Genomic DNA, 17650 nt, shown 5'->3' on the forward strand with positions numbered 1-17650 from the left:
TAAGAAATTTCAAGAATGGGATGAATAGAATTGGAGGTAAAGAAGGATGTTATCACCCTAGCTGTGTGACCCTGGTCAAGTGCCTTAAACTTTGGGAGCCGCAACTAGCTCATGTGTAAAGTGGGAATTAAGAGACAACGCACATGACATGCTCTATGAGGGATATAGCGCTGAGCAAACATTAGCCATGTTATCAATGTAGCCAGGAGACTGTGTGAGTTTCGGGGAGAGCGAGAGAGATGGGTGAAAGGATAGAGCTAAAGATGAAAGAAGTTTCCATGATGATCAGCTATGAGGCCAGCCAGCCAGAGGTGGTAGGGAAAAGTCTAGAGAGACAACAGGGCTGAGAGTGGACAGAACATGGCCATGAGCGACAGGTTAAGCACTAGGGGGAGTGGGTGTCTTTCTGGGGGAGCTCCATGGTGGCAGGGAGTCGGATCAGAAAAGGTGGGGACTTCTATGGAGGCAGGTGTGGCCCGAAGGTCAGGGAAGCCCAGAAGCTGGTCCCAGGCCCCAGAGCCCAGACCTGGTTGGAGTTGAGAGGGCAGAGGGAAGTAGCATGAGAGCAAAGCAAGGCCCCAGTTCTGGAGGAAAAAAGGACACAGTGGAGATGTGACCCAGGAACAAGAGCTAGCTGGTTAAAGCTGGGTAGTAGGACAGGGGGGCATAAGCACCAAATAGTCAATAACAATGATAAAAATAATAAAAATAATAATAATGGTTTATATTTATTTTTTTAAAAGATTTTATTTATTTATTTGACAGAGATCACAAGTAGGCAGAGAGGCAGGCGTGGGGTGGGGAGCAGGCTCCCCGCTGAGCAGAGAGCCCGATGTGGGGTTCGATCCCAGGACCCTGGGATCATGACCCAAGCGGAAGGCAGAGGTTTTACCCCTCTGAGCCACCCAGGTGCCCTGGCTTATATTTCTTGAGCCCTTGAGCCAGAGTCTTCCATGTGGTAACTCATTGAGTCTTACAATAGTGATATTAAGCAGGTACAATCAAAACCCTGTTCTTCTAGTGGAAAAGTTGAAGCATGAATGGCTCAATGCCCAAGGACACATCGCTAACAGGTGTGAGGGTGGCTAGGATACACTTTCAAGTTCAATGCCTCCTCATCAGGGTGACTGCTCCCTGAGCCTGAGAAGTGGCATAAGATAAGACCACTGATGAAGGTCATGTGGTCTCAGCAGAGAGGAGGGGATGGTTTCAGGGTAAGTGAAGGAGGGAAGACATCACAGTGTCGCTGGTTACCAGCTTACGGAGTGACCCTGGGCAAGATGCTGTCCTCTCGGGGCTCCTGGGTGGCTCAGTGAGTTAAAGCCTCTGCCTTCAGCTCGGGTCATGATCCCAGGGTTCTGGGATTGAGCCCCGCATCGGGCTCTCTGCTTAGCGGGGAGCCTGCTTCCTCTTCTCTCTCTGCCTGCCTCTCTGCCTACTTGTGATCTCTATCAAATAAATAAATAAAATCTTAAAAAACAAAAGAATAAAAAAAAAAGATGCTGTCCTCTCTGGACCTCGCTTCATTTGCCCACAAGGTGTTTCTCTGCAGACTCATATCCACAATGCGGTACTGGCTGGAGGTGTGGCTGTGGGCGCCTCATGTCATCTGATCGCTTCGCCTTGGCTTGCCATGGTGCTGGGCTTTATGGCTGGACTGATCTCCATCGGGGGAGCCCTGTGCCTGCCGGTAAGGAGCTGGGCATCTGATACCTGATTTGGCTTAGACCTGCAGGGCCCTGGGAGCATGGTGGGCCGTCATGTGGTGCCACGCGCTGCAGTAGGCCGGCATTGGCACCTTCTCAGGCAGGTTTCGGAGATTGGGTGAGGGGCCCCCCTCCCAGGCCATACTGTGTATTTGTTAGGATCTTGGGAGCAAGGAGCAGAACCTGTTCAACTTTGCTCAGGCACAGGCGGGAATATTATAAGGCTGCTGGGGTGTGACAGAACCCAAGGACAGGGATGCTGCTGGGAACCCAGGAATGGTTGACACCAGGGACAGGAATGTGTGGGGAGCCCAAGCCGTCCCTGCTCTTCTTTCTTTGCTTTTCCTGAGTATCTGCTTTATTCCCATTCTGTAGACTTCCTTCCCCTTCTCCTCATGCTCTACATGGTGGAATGTAGTCTTGCTCTTTAGGAGAGCAGTTAGATGGAATTTCTTGGCTCCATTCCCAAGTGTTCTGGAGAAGGGACTCATGGGTTTAGTTTGGACAGGGTGTTTATCTTTGGCTGGGAGTGTTGGGGACGGGACATAATGTACATATATGGCTGCTGTCCATGAGCCACGTGAATGAGGGTGGGAGGGGCAGCAGCCAGAAAGGGATGCTGGGCTAACCGAGGTCATGCCCACTTCTGATTGTTTGGTTCTTCTGAGTGGATGGACTTTTCCTCCTTCAACATCCAGCAAGTACTGATAATACCAGCATACCCCACAATAACCAATTTGTTATAAAACACTTAGAAGAGAAATAATTTCAGAGCAGCAACTCTTTGTTTGAAGCCTTGGTAGAAGAGAAAGGAGGAGACTTTTGGATGGCTCAAGAAACTGAATTTGGATGAATAATGGGTATTCAAGGAGGCAATTGCAATCCAGAATAGGGGAAACTGTACTAACAGTCTCATCTGACCAGTGATGGGGCAGTCTGCTTTTCATCTTTGGAATTGCAATGAATGTTTCTTATCTCCTTTGCTTTGAGACCCTATGGTGAAAGGCGGAAGTGTGCAGGGAAACCTGCATAAATTCTCATCAGGCTGGATGTCCATTGCTTTCTTTGTGCCTGTTTCCTTGACTCCATCACTGGGGGAACGGTTCAGAGATGATTCACTCATTAATTCATCTGTCCCTTCATTCATTCATTCACGGATGTTTTAACACGTATCGTGCTTCCCAAGCTATGGTGTAGTGAGGGCAACAGACCAATAAACATAACACAGCTCATCTAAGCCAGCCTGAGTTGGATCAGGAAATGCTTCCTGGAGCAGAGGCTGTCTCAGCCGAGTGTTGACAGATGACTGATATCAGGCAGGCAAAGTAAAGGGAAATGTATCCCAGACGGAAGGAGCAGTGTGTTCCAAGGCTCAGTGGTGAGAAGAACAGAATGCCCAGGCAGGAAACAGATGCTGCAGCACTGGGCTCACCTGGGAGTGTGGTGGGACCACAGTCCTGAAAGCTGGGAGATACTCAGGTGTGGCTCCTGGGCAGCATGAGGAGTCTGGGTGTTTATTCTGAAGACAGTGGGGGACACCAAGGGGGAAACTCACATGTCCTATTTGCATTCGTATCCAAATATGTTGGCTCATGGTCCCCCAGGGAGGCTAAGTGGTGAAGGGAAAGGGTGCTGAAGGTGAGTCCAGAGCGGGGTCAGATTCTTTTCTTCTCGTTAGCCATGGTGTCTTTGGGATGGCAGTTACGTTTAGGCTGGACCAGCGGGTCTCAGTCACCCTCCGGGGACATTTGACAATATCTGCAGACACATTTTGGTTAACACACGGTGCGGGGGCTGCTCCTGGCATATTGAGAGTAGGGCCCAGGCGTGCTGCTGAACATCCTACAGCCTTTTCACAACACAGAAGTATCAGCCCCGCGTGTGAGTAGGGCCCGGGCTAGACACAGGTGTGGTCAGGGGGCCAGCAGCATTGGCATCACCTGGAACTTTGTGAGAAATGCAGAATCTCGGGCCCCAGGCCCACTAAACCTGACCCTGCAGTTTCACACGCTCCCCACGTGGTGCAAGTGCACATTCAGGTCTGAGGAGCCATGCTGGAGGGGATCCCCAAAGCCTGACCCCCGTGGGTGGCCGTGGAGGCCAAGGATCCGTGGAAAGGCTGGAGAGGGGCTATCATTCTTCCATGTACAGCTGCTTATTGGATGTTTGTTCCAGGGATATTTTAACCAGGTGCTGGGGACCCACGACACCTGTGGCGTGCACTACACCTTTGGCTTGCCAGGTCTGCTCGGCGGGATCACCTACATTCTGCTGATCATCTATGAGGTCAACTGGACCACGAAGTCCATGTAGGTGACTTGGTTTATCCCCTTCATACGCAATCCAGCTCAGGAAGAAATGTGCCCCAAGCCATGCTTGCGTTCGGAGCCAGGCACTCAGCAGGCCTCGGCAAATATTTCTCGGCACGTTTAGCGATACGTTCTGCCTAGCCTCTGCCTCTCCAGGCCATGTCTTCTTTCCAAAGAGGACAGCTTGGGTGCTGGTCAAAGGCAGACAGTTGTGAGTCCTGCCCCTCAAACGCAGACAGAGCAAGTTGATGGGGCCCAAGCCAGCTGGGTCTGTGGTTTAACCCCCGGTGGTTTATTTAGGTCATGGTGAAGAGCATGTCATGGAGTCAGACTCATCTTGACCTCTTGCTAGCTGGGCGTGCTACCTAACCTCTGTGAGCCGCATGGCCTGGTGTGAACGCAGGTCATAACAGGGCCTCCCCTCATAGGGTAGTTGGAGGCTGCTTGAGGCCAGGCCCCTTGTGGTTAAAAGTATTTAATACTTCAATGTAGACGAATGCTAAGCACAGACCATCTTTGAGGCCCAGAGAGAGAAGGAGCTTGGCGAAGGTCTCGTTGTGAGGCAGGAATGTGGGCCTCGGGACTAGGATCAGATCCTGTGTCCTCCAGAGAGTGGACTCCAGTGACTGGTTTGATATACCTTAGCCCCGGCCATCACCTCCCAGAGGTTGTGTGAATATCTTCCAGGTGTGGCTCACATAAAATGAAAGAGTGACTTGAGCATGATACAGGGATGGATTTTTCCAGATGACCTGTTACAGTGATAACAATAATAATAGTACTGGTAATAATCACCACTGTTTATTGGCTGCTTTCTAGGTGCTAGGCCCTAGGCTAAATGCGCCACACGCATCATTTCATTTAATCCTCGCCACCACCCTGAGAGGTATTATTACCATACTCTAAGAGATGGTACATGTGGGGAGTTACCTGTCCTAAGTCCCTTGGCTGGAACATGGCTGTCCGGGTGATGAGCACCAGAGTTTGGTGGTGAGGAGCTCACTGTGTTTGGAGGCGTCTCGGAGCAATCATGGAGGGCTGGGTCCCTTGTAGCTCTGACAGCAGAGATGGCCACAGCCCCACATTATAGGAATCACATACGGCATGGGAGACATCATTCCTTGAACTGCTTGGGGTAAGAGGGATCCCACCTCCAGGTGGGGAGAAGATGGTCTATGTGAAGCAAGACGCCTCCGTGATGGGTTCCAATGGTGTTTCTGCCACTGTTTTCATAGCTGTGCAAATCAGCAAATCCTTTCCTCTCTCGGAGCCCCCAGATCCTTCTCTGTAAAGCTCAGGTGCTTGCAGGGGCCAGGCAGGTAAGGTTACAAAATGAGAGCAGTGAGAAGAGGCTGGGAAGTCATGGGTGACTGGTCTGAAATCAGTCAGCACCAGGTAGCCATGACTGTGCCAGGACCCAGGCTCAGTGTCCCCAGATCTAATGACTTTTTAAGAGAAGCCAGAAATCCAGAGTTACGCACTTGCGCTCCCAAGCACTGGCAGGAGATTCAGAATCATTAGAAACATCCTGTGGGTCAAATTCTGCTCATGGGCAGCCAACCTGTGCCTTCTGAACCACCAATCCTTCTAGCTCCCCAGTTCTGTGCTTCTGTGGCTCTCCTAGGGCGGTGGTTCTCCACAGCACTAACATCACCTAGAACTTGCTAGAAATGCAAATCCTACCCTAACTAGACCTGCACTGTTAGAAACCTAGTGGTGTGGACCCAGCAACCTGTGGGTCAACCAGCCCTCTATGGGATTCTCCTACAAACTAGTTTGAGACTACTAGCCTAGAGCAAACAACAAACAAAGAACAAAATAAAAACAAAGGCCAGCCAACCAAAGGTGTGCTGCTTACAAGGACTAACAAACTACTCTCCAGGAAGACAAAGCCCCCATTGCAGATAGTGGCCAAGTGCAGGCCATCCAGGGACTATCCCTGAACTGGGAGTTGGGAAGGGTTGAGAACAGGGGCCAGGATGGGACTGTGGAGGACCAAGTAGTTGTCCCCTCTCCTCCGCAGGAATCCAGACAAGGGAAGGGCATAGCGACAGAAATGACACCTCTTAGGGAGGCCTCTGGTCAGCTGGAAGTCAAGGGCAGAAGCTTCAGGGAGGGATGGACCTGTGGTCCCCTTTACCAGCCGTGTGACCTTAGGCACAGTATACTCAAACTCCTCAAGTTTCAGTTTTGGTCTACATGATGGGAGGATAAGATCTGCGTCGGGGGGGTGGGTGCTGCTCTGAGGATTCAGCAGGGAGTGAACACCCTCTTATCTTCATGATGATTCTTGCTACTGTGGTTTCTACAGGAAAGAGAGACAAAGGACTAGCTGGGAGTCAGACCACTCAGTGTGACACGTGGAGCAACTGTTTATGGGCGTGGCGTCATTGAGCCAAGGGTCTGGCTTTTCATTCACTCCGCCTACAGGGTGTTTGTTGAGCTCCAATGAGGGAAGCAGATGGGAGCGGGTCACGTGCTGTGCTTGCGCTGGGAGGGGGTGGGGTTTCCCCCGAACTGTGGCATTTAAGTGGTGCAAAGACACACTTAGCTAACCTTGAATCATGCAGACCAGACACTGTGCTTTAATTATTCAGTCTTTTGGTTGCATCAGAGAGAAAGGCTGCACTCAGGTGCTAAGTGTCCTTGCGCTTGTGCCAATGCCAGGTTGGCCGGCCGCCGAGGCAGCCTTCAGCTGAGATCTAAGCACTCAGGCTGCGTCTGCGGGAGACTTTAGCCACACTTTGTTTGCACTGCATCTTTTTATAGTTACCTCCCATTTCTCTAACATATTGACTCAAAGTTTCCTTTTAAAGATATTTATTTAAAAGTAAAAATAAGTCCACTCGAAGAAATTAAAAAAAAAATAGTATCCTTGGAATGTCAATATGGCCAAATATGTGAAGGTAACCCACAAATGCCAAAATTTGGGAGAGATCTGCCTGGTCTTCGTGGGTAGAAAGGGTTTGAGTCCCAGGAGCCACTCATGCCAAGCCATGTGACGTTGGAGGCCCTGGTTCACTTTTCCAAGCTGGATCTCCCCATTTGTGAATCAGGGACACCAACAGCTTGCCCAGAGGGCTGCTCCAGCATCATGTGAAATCACATAGTAAACACGGGGAGCAGAGGGCATGGTGCAGGGCTGGCTCTGTGCCATCCATTGCTGCTTTCAGGTGACATCAGGATAGAGTGAACTGGGAGGTTGGCAGTTAGCAGATTCAGGGTCAGCTTCCATGCTACCATTTAATGTCACTTAAAACAACAACAACAACAACACATTTTTGTAGTATAATCTACAGCCAGAGAAGTACAACTATCATCAGGGCTCCACTTGGTAAATTTTCTGACACGCCCAGGTAATCAGCCCCCAGAACTCCTTCATGTCCCATCCCAGGGTACCCATGAACCTGACTTCCACCACCATCCATCAGTTTTGCCTGCTTTTGTCCTTCATGTTCATGGACTCCTAAAGGAAGTCTGTGGCTGTCGTGTGCCTGGCTTTGACTCTATTCTGTAGTTGTGAGACTCTCCCACATTGTTCATTTTTATTGGGGTAGTGGGGTAGAGTGTAGAATTGTGCTTGGGTTTACTTCATAAGGGTGACTGAGTGATGACATGGAGAGGTCAATGTCATTGATGGAAAAGTTTAATGTTACAGTTCTCCTGGAAATGAGAGGCACAGCACACCATATAGGGCCCCACAAAACCTTATCAACCCAGGGACCAGGCAGCCTAGAGAGAGGGGAACTGAGACTATGCCTTCAGGTGGATGGCAGTGGGGGAATGGGGGAATGGGGGAGTCCCCTGTTGGGCAGGAACTGAGAGCATATGTTAGAGTTTGTGGTTGGGGGTTTATAATATGAATTTTGCACTCCCAGGAAATCTGACTTGCTGGAGAGACAGCAGTAAACAATTTCAGCCATTAGTTGGGCCTTTTGATAAATGAGTGCCATGTAGACAAATACAGAATCTACGAAACACAGTTAAAGTAAGTGTTCCATTGTGTGAATACGAAACAATTTATCCATTACTGACAAGCATTTGGGTTCTTTCCAGTTTGGAGCTATTACGAACATTCTAGTATTTCTGTTATGAACATTCTAGCACTTCTTTTTAGAACATACAAATGCTCTTCTGTTGAGTAAATGCCTAATAGCAGAATTTTTGGATCACAGCATTCATATAATCCATTTTAGAGGCTATTACCCATTTCCCACTGTAGTTTGTGCCAGTCCAATCACCCTTGGCACCCAAGAGTTCCCTTTCCCTCATATATTCTCCAAACCCCATATTTTCCTTCATTTTAAGTTTATCCAATTAGGCATCAAACATCACTTTAATTTTAATTTCTCTGATGACCGATTAAGTGCAACAATTTTCATATGCTTTCTGGACATTTGAACAACTCTTGTGAATTGTGAAATGTCTGTCCAGGTTCTTTTGCCCATTTTTCTCTTGTGTTCTGCCTTTTTCATATAGATTTGTAGGAATTCTGGATATAGAGTCTGTGTCATATAAATGTATTGTGAATATCTTCTCCCATTTTGTGGGTTATATTTCACCTTCTTAATAGTATCTTTCGATGAACAGAAGTTCTTAATTTTAACACAGTGCAATTCATCATTGTTCCCCTCAAGTTTGTGGGTCCTGTTTAAGAAATCTTTGCCTACTGCAAGGTCAAGTAGATGTCCTCCCAGGCCACTTCATAGTTTAAAGTGAGGTCTTGGGATCGCCTAGGAGAGAGGACAGGGAAGTATGTTCAACAGGGGTGGGCTGGGGAGGTGAGCCTGACAGCCATGCTCTGCTCCATCTTGTCCTGATGGAAATAGAACTTTCATCTTTCATCTTTAATTGCCTCATGAGGGAACAGAGAGGTTAGGTGACTTGCCCAGGATCCGGCAGCTAGTGACAGTCCTTGGACTTGAACTTGGGTTTTCTGCCTCCTGGTCGGGTTGATCATCTGTTGTTTCTGAGAATTGAAGTCAGCCAAAGAGAATCTTGGAATCCGCTCTTTCCCTCCTTCATGTCTGTGGAGCTTTGCAGGAACACGACAGGGAACTGTGTTACCTGGGGAGAGGAATTGTTCTTCTGGTAGCCCTTCCTGACAGCGTCACTGCTGTTGCAGACAGTCCTTCTTGACCCCAATGAGCTCTGCAGTCTTGATTCCTGAATGTGACCACGTCCTACTTTGTCAGTTCTAGGATCGACATCCAGTTGTTCTTTGGTGCTGGGACACTCAGCTTGGCCATGGCTTCAGGTCTGATAGCTGGGGTTTTGACAGGTGAGTATGAGACCACCCTTCTAACCCCATGGCCCAGGGCACAGGACTTGAGGCCAGAGGGCATTTGGCCCATGGCCACATGTGTCTGTGCCCTCCCCTTCCCTGGTGAACCCCCGCAGCTCAAGCCAAATGATGCAAAGGGGCTCAGACCTTGATTAACAACAAAAACGGAATCACATCATTTCAGAATTAGAAAGGCCCTCAGAGGTTACCTGCTGGAGGTGTGGACTCTGAGGATCAGAGAAAGTAAGAGGCTTTCTGGAGCTTACAAGTAGCAGGGAGTGGCAACAGTGCAGCCTCTTGAGCCCAGGGCTGGTGATTTCACCCAATTTTGTACAGTGAGCCAAGGAAACCCTTATGCCAAAAAGTTTACCTTCATTCCCTGAGAATACCCATACTATTATTTTGTTCAGCAAGTATTTATTCAATAGCTACTATGAGCCAGGGCACTATTCTTAGGCACTAGGGACGCAACAGTGAACAAAACACATTCCCTGATCTCATGGAGCTGATATTTTAGTGGAGGGGGAGGGGACAATAAATAAACAGGTAAGTAGAATGTTTACTATGTCAGAGATGGTAAGTGCTATAAAAAGAAATAACTCAGGGTAGAGTTTCATTTCATTTCATTTCATTTCATGGGATGCTCTTTTAGAAGATTGGGAAGGGAAGACCTATCTAAATAAGTTGACCTTTAAGCAGAAACCTGAAAAGGAAAGAGGAAAGGAGACATACCATGTGTTTATTTGGCAGAAGAGCATTCCTTGAAAAGGAAGAGCAAGTGCAAAGGCCCTGAGGCAGGAGCAAAGCATGCTTAGTATGGTGGATATGGATAGAGTGAAAAGGAGAGTGGCAGGGCTTGAGGACAGAGTGGTAACAAGGAGCCAGATCATTCTGAGAGATGGGAAACCACTGGAAATCTTTAAACAGAGGATTGAAGTATACTTTTGCTCCTGCAATATGACAGAATGGCAAAGATCCTTAGAGAGTTACTAATTTGCCAGTCTTATTTATATGCTAGGAGAAAATGTGATTTCTGTCCAGAAGTGCTCACCTTTATTCTACAAACAAATAGCCTTATTGGTTAGACACTCATATACTGTGTCCCTAAGAGGGAATGAATACAAAAGAAGAGACAAAATAGCATAATCAGACATAAAGGAGTTGTGTGGCACTGGGCACATTAGTTTAGTCTCTCTGGGCCTTGGGTGGCTTCTCTGTAAAATGAAAGGATGATGGCTTCTTTTCTGCTCCAAAACATGTAGAAAGGTCTTTTTTGGAATTGCCTGGGCGACTTTAGAGAGCAAGACTGACTAGAATTGCTCTAATGTACCCACTGGCCTCAACTTTCTGCAGTCAGGGTGATTGATTAAATACAGATGAGACGAATACCTCCCTCCATAAGTTCACATTCTCTTCATGGTGGCACTGTAATCCTGAGTAGGGTGACCAGATTTAGCAAGTGAAAATACAAGATGCCCATTTTTTAAGTTCCACATTAACTGAGCATCCTGTATTTTATCTGGATATTTTATCACCTCCTCTGGACTGTGACACCATTCACCATTGTCACTAGTATTCACAAAGTGAAACTGACTTGCACTGTTTGGTAAAACCCCTCAGAGGGTTTTGGATTTTTTTTTTGTCTTTTTTTTTTTTTTTAATTTTTTTATGCTTGCCTGGAGTTAAAAAAGAGAATAGAATATTGTTTCTTTGAGAGTTAAGACCAGGAGCATCTGGGTAGCTCAGTGGATTAAAGCCTCTGCCTTCGGCTTGGGTCATGATCCCAGGGTCCTGGGATCGAGCCCCGCATTGGGCTTTCTGCTCAGTGGGGAGCCTGCTTCCCTTCCTCTCTCTCTGCCTGCTTCTCGGCCTGCTGTAATCTCTGTCTGTCAAATAAATAAATCAAAATCTTTAAAAAAAAAGTTAAGCCCAATGAGCATTCCTCTTTACATGTGGCTTTGAATGTAAGAACACTGGTGAATAAAAAGAACATGAACAATGGAAGGGGAAAGGAGACCACCAGGCAGCCCAGATAGCATCAAGTTGACCCCCTAAAGCTGAGCATTTTGCTTGCCAGGAGGTTCCTCCGATTTGGGACCTGTCTACACTGACATAGGAAACAATCCCCCCCAAGCATGGTTATTGGGTTTCCCAGCTGCGACCGATTAGAAATGGCAGGTTAGAAGTGGGACAGGTTTCTAGAGGTAAGGCCCATTGGGAGAAGTGAGAGGTGAAAGGAGACAGCCTAACAGAAGAAAAGAAATTCTTAAAGCCCGACACTAGAACATGAAAGCTTGAGCTGCTAAACACCAACCACCCTCAACAGCTACATATTTCCTCTGCATTAGATAGCGCATTTCATAAATGGACGTTCCTAGCAATTGTTCTGATTAAAAAAAAAACAACAACAGTCTAAATGTGTTTAGTGTTATGTCATAAGACAAGAAAATATATTTTGGATGCATTTTCATCAGTGGTGAGTAAGCCTCTGCTATCTGGAAAGTTTGTGGAGGTGTTTGAGATTATTTCTGAATAATCCCAGCTAAACGAGGTGTGCTGGTTACACCCTACATGTCAATATTGGTTAAAGGTGTACATTAAAAGAGGAAAATGTGAATAAGTACACGCCTACTCTTGTTAATCTTACTACTTAATACTTGGGGACCGATCACCATTAAAAATACACAGATACATCTATCAACGGCATTTCCCTGGTTCATATAGAAGTTGAGCAATCCCTTCGTGTATCCTGGGAAGTTCGGCCAACTTTGCACCGCTGCAGGAATACGCAGGGCCAAGCTCTCTGGGCAGAGGCTGGATGGGTGAAAAGAAGAATAGGCACAAAAGCAAGCTGTTATAAACTACTTTCCCAACTACACTAGTGGCGTCTTGAGTGGAGGTCACAGAGTTTACAGGAGCCAGCAACGCCGCACTGACAGGAACGTGGAATTGGAGTTGCTGTCCATGGTAGCTCTTGTGTCAAGTACACATCAGCTTTTCAGCGGGAGCGCTGTCTGACAGGGCTCTTATATTCCAACTTGGGAAGCATGTCAGATTGGTAGCTACTGTACATCTCTCAATATCATCTAAATCCTTTGGAGATAATTGCTCTCGCCAGTTTTCTTTTAAGAGATGTCTATAGAATTAATAAGGCTGGTCCAGGAAGGCCAGCGCTTTAATTTGTCCGTCTTCTGGCTATAGAAGAAGGGATTTTTGTTGAGCTAACCATAGCTGGCCTATGATATTTTGATTAATTTTGAGGTAACAGATGCTGTGCTCTAAAGATTTAACATGCAATATTGAATTTTAACAGGTTTGGTCTTAAGCCTCAAAATATTTAAGGCACCTCCTGCAGCCAAACATTTTGATGACCAGGCTTTCTGGGAGGTAAGATTTTGAACGTAATGTCATTGATGCTGAGTGAATGAACTTAAAAAGATATCTGTTACATCTATATATAGGTTGACTTCGTGTTTGTGAGAACAAACTAGAAATAAAATTGTGTGTGTGTGTGTGTGTGTGTGTGTTGGTGAGGGCTGGGGGAGTGGTAAAGGTTACCATTCCCCTGACACCTCAGTCATTGAGGGTCAGAGATGTGAGAATGGCCACTGGCCTTACTTCCCCCATCTGGGGTCATCAGTGTGGGTAGGTGGTTTGCCCTAAAGGCCATCGAGTCATGCAGTGCCTGAGCCAGCAGGTCCAATCTCATTCGACAGACGCATTGACCGGAGCCATGACCGTCTGTGTTTTCTCAGCGAGTGTGCGGCAGAGCTGGATCTAGAACACAACTCTTAACACTCAGTAGCCAGTGGACACAAGACCACTTGTACTGTAGGAGTCCAGGATCATTTAGCCAAAGGACAGAGAGCTCGAACAACGCGGCTGCTGCCAAGGGTCTCTGTGTCCTGTGTAGCATTTGTTGTCATGACTAGTCTAGAAAGAGGCTCTATTGAGAGGTTCCGTGTCATCCCACTGCACACCTCCCTTTAACCAACACTCATGGTTCACCAAGTACTCTGATGTGTCACCTTACATAACTCCCATTTGATGCTGAGGTTGGCTGGGCAAACATTGCAAAATTATAAATTGGAAGTGGAGGCTGACTGAGGTCAGACTAATGCCCAGCATCATCCCTTTGTGAGCGGCAGAGATAAGACCAGGAACTAGACCTCCCACGTCCCAAGCCAATCCTTTTTCCACCTGGCATGCCTAGATACTGATCACTAGAGGGACAGAGAACCAGCCTCATTATGGGCCTTGGCATTAGTGTTTGTAGAGAGAACCTGCCCTTTCTTCTCCTCTGTCTCTTCCTTTGTCTCTTCTTTTTCCTCTGCTTCCTCCTTTTCATGTCAAAGAGCTTTACGGAGGTCTAACTGATTATGACATACATATTTAAAATATACAATTTGATATATTTAAACATATTTATATGCCCATGAAACTATCATATCAGTCTTTTATCAGTCAAGATAATGAACATGTCCATTGCCACCATGTTTCCTTGCACCTCTTTGTAACTATCCTTCCCTATCCACCCTATTCCATCCCAAGCAACTGCTGAACTGCCTTCTGTCCAATAGATTAATTTACATTTTCTATAATTTTATATAAATGAATCACACAGTACATTCTTTTTCTGGCTTCTTTTACTCAGCATAATTATTCTGAGAGTCATCCACGTTGTTGCTAATAAGCGGGCTCATCCTGTACCAGCATCTCCCTATAGCCAGTCTCTCTCAGTCCCTGCAAGCGTGCTTGCCCCTTTGGTGGTAGCAGGGTTAAATCTAGTGAAAGGACGCAGAGAACTGGTTTAATTCATCCGTTCATTCCACAAGTATTTATTGAGTAACCCCTCTCTACCAAGCATGCTGCTAATTAACCAGGGATGCCACAAACGGGACCAATATCCAGCTCAATTATTTGAGTTGCAATAAATATTTGCTGAATAAATGAAGGGAACTTGAGGAACCTAGCCTAACGCTGGGCACTGCAGCAGCAGGTGAAATGGAACCCTGGGTATGGACCTAGAATGGGAAGACGTGAATTCCAGTCCCCATTCTGCAAGGTCTCATGGAGGCAAGTACCGTGACCTTTCTTACTGGTAAAATAACGGTAATCTTTGTTCTACCTCACTGGGTTGTTTGAAAGACCAAATGAGGTAATAATGGCTGTAACTACATTTTGTAAACTATAAAATGCAAAGCACTACACGAACAGGAAAGCTTATTACTGGGAATTTAGCCAACCACGAAGGAATACGTAAGCATGACAGTTATCATCTATCGTAATCCGATGGGTTCCAATTTTGTGTTAGATGCTTTTTGGCATTATCTGATTTTATCCTTACAATAACCCTGCACAAGAGTAAGCATCCCTGTCTTAAAGATGAAGAATGGGGTGCCTGAGTGGCACAGTCAGTGAAGCATCTGATTCTTGGTTTCGGCTCACGTCATGATCTTGGGGTTGTGAGATCAAGCCCCACGTTGGCTCTGGGCTCAGCACTGAGTCTGCGTTAAGACTCTCTCTCCCTCTCCTTGTGCCCCTCTCCCCACCACACTCTTTCTCTTTCTAACATGAATGAGTCTTTAAAAAATAAAAAAAAAGAGTCACGTGTCCAAAATGACAAAGCTAGTAAATGGAAAAGGAGGAATTTGAACCGATATCTGTTTGGCTCCAAAGAAACAGCTGCTGCTCCTGGAGGACAGTTACTTCTCCCCTCTTTCCCCCACTATTCTGATTAATCCTTTCACAGCTGAGCAGAACATTTATTTAGCAGTAGAACACAGCTTTCATTGGAAAAGCCGGATATCCATTAAGAGGCAAGAATTCAAACTTCCAAAGCTGATAAATCCAGGGGTAATTTTTTTTTCTTTTTTTGGTAAACCATCTGAAAAGACATTTTAATCATTATCGAATGTCCTAATGCATTTCAGAGAACCAAAGACCTGGGGATTGGAAAGGATATTCCTTCCCTTGTTGCCCAAACCATGCCTGGCAGTTCACCACTCCCCAAAGGTACCCCTGTCATCCTTGGATGATTCTATTACTAATTAATCATTCATTCACTAATTAATTCCATTTAATGACTTACCTAATATATGACAGAGCTCTTGTGTAAAGAGTTGGAGAGATAAATCTAAATGAAATGCAGTTTTAGCTCTCAAGGAACCACATACCCTAATGCTCTGTCTTCCTTTAGATTACAATATCTGATTACAAATTTGTAATAGATTACAAATATCTGCCTTCTGCAGATACTGATTTATAAAAATTCAGTTCCTGACACAATTTTTCATAAACTCCCTCCTTCAACTTTTTATTTCAATTTAATAACCCATGGATTTTATTTCATGCTTTCCAAAGCACAAGGACTCCCCGACATGCACTCATTAAAATTAATTCCACAGTTAACCTTTCTGAAAATAGGTTTTTGGTGAGTCTATTGTAGACAAGCCCCTGTCCTGGGTACTGTGTGGGGGATCCGAGAAACTAGGGCTTTCACTATATAGGACTGGATCTTTCTCTGTGCACAGCTCTGTTAAGCACTGAATGAGTAATCTGGCAGCAGCTGCTGGACAAATGAAAGAAGGGAAAGACCATGAGTTTGGGGAGGTCAGGGAATGTGGAACTTGGGAGTTGTGTTGGACTTGGCTAAGTGGCAGGAAGTGAAAGACATTCCAAGCAAGGGGCAGGTTGTGAGCAAAAACCAGAGAAGCAGGAGGCAACCTGGCTCAGCAGCCTGGCTGGCGAAGGGAAGGATGAAAGGTAGGCATGGCTCAGCAGCATGGTTGGCGAAGAGAAGGATGAAAGGTAGGCACGAGCCACTTGACTCAGCCTCCAGGCATTTGGAGGCTCCTGAAAGTTTAAGTGGGGAAATTACAGGATAAGGTTTTTAGAGCTGAGTAAAGACTGAGCTCGTGGGATGGATTCTGAAATGAGCACAACACGCTGAAGTTCATCCATTGGCTTCTGAACGAGTATTTGCAGTTTATTTTTAAAATGATTTTATTGCCAAGAAACATAAACCCCACCACTGTTTTAGCACATAAATACCCCGGAATGTGTTGAGTCCCTCCTGCTGTGTTAGGCAAAATTCTCAAGAGCTAGCTTCGCCACACTGGCATCACCCCTGCTTCTGATTTCAGATACATGTTCCAGACACACAGTAAAGATCCAACAAATGCTTGTTCAACAGAAATGAGGAGAGCAGGTTTCTAAAGCAGAGTAGGAAAACAGATTAGGAGCCTGTCAACAGACTCCTCCCCTCTTGGAGAGGTCCCTGAACACAGCCTTGTTCTGGAAGGCAGTGCCTTCAGGGATGTCACTTTACTTCTCTGGGGCTCAGTTTCTTCATTTGTAAAATGAGATCAAATTCCACATTGTGGAGTCAGACGGATCTGGGTTCTACCACCCCTTGTTCTGTGATCGTCAGAGCCCCATTGTTCTCATCCCTGTGGAGATAGGAACAGTAATATCTCACCAGGTTGTTTTAAGGGTTAAAGGGAGATGTATGTGAGATGATAGCACACGGATCCTCAAAAAACACCCCGTAAGTGTTAGTCACTCTGATTTCCACTTCTACAACTCTGTGGCCCATGGTACTAGATGCAGTGATTTATGGCACGGTGGGACGTGGCACCCCCTAAGAACTTAGGAGATGCTCAGCTTGCAGAAGAGAAGACCCAAAGGAGATCTAAGAACAATCTTCAGATACTTCAAAGATTATCATGTAGAAAAGGACAAATATTTGTTTCCTATAGGCTTCTCCAAAGAATTTAACTAGGCCCAGTGGACAATGCTGTATAAATTGCTAACAATTTGAACTTGTCTGCAAAATGGAATGAATTACTTCATATGGTAGTGCATCCTCTATCACTGGGGACATTCAAACAAAGCCAGATCACGATTTACCAATGACTCATGTAAAGAGCTGTAAGGTATGAGATCTAAGAGTTCTTCCTATTCAGATTTTGCGGAAGACCCTCTAAGACCTTTGTGATGACATATTTTTGTCAACATGTCAGTTTCCAGAGATTAAGCCAGAATCAATATGTGTGTAAATTTTAAGACTATAAGGGTTCATCTGTAATAAAAATGTTTGCTTTGCTTTCAGTTTCCTCATTTGGCTACTGGATTTTAAGCAAAACCATCCAACAAAAACAAGGCCTGTCTGAAAATGAGACAACTTCTTTTCACTGTTGCCTCCCCTTTTTTGTGGATGACACTCATTACAGCCAAGTCTCCTTATATACAATGAAACAAGGTCAAAGAGATGAATTTGATATTAAAAAATAAATTAAAAATGTATTTGAATGGTAATCTCATAATAGTTTAAAATAAATGTTTGGTTT

General features: G+C 45.9%; 1 protein-coding gene across 2 annotated transcripts in view; it reads left to right on the top strand.

Annotated features, from left to right (window-relative positions):
• The window catches only part of LOC111154813 (RH-like protein), a 36346-nt gene extending 18696 nt beyond the window's left edge, over positions 1 to 17650 (top strand). The window contains exons 6-10 of one of the 2 annotated variants that reach the window (XM_022514735.1): positions 1553 to 1690; positions 3882 to 4015; positions 9211 to 9296; positions 12613 to 12686; positions 17413 to 17650. In XM_022514735.1, the coding sequence (XP_022370443.1) occupies positions 1553 to 1690; positions 3882 to 4015; positions 9211 to 9296; positions 12613 to 12686; positions 17413 to 17439 (459 nt within the window). In that variant the 3' untranslated portion in view covers positions 17440 to 17650. Of the gene's footprint in view, positions 1 to 1552; positions 1691 to 3881; positions 4016 to 6473; positions 6497 to 9210; positions 9297 to 12612; positions 12687 to 17412 lie in introns of both variants that reach the window. The other variant, XM_022514736.1, reaches the window with a different exon arrangement.

This window comes from Enhydra lutris, unplaced genomic scaffold (assembly GCF_002288905.1).
Source record: "Enhydra lutris kenyoni isolate GAN:26980312 unplaced genomic scaffold, ASM228890v2 scaffoldscaffold38, whole genome shotgun sequence".
Lineage (NCBI taxonomy): Eukaryota > Metazoa > Chordata > Mammalia > Carnivora > Mustelidae > Enhydra > Enhydra lutris.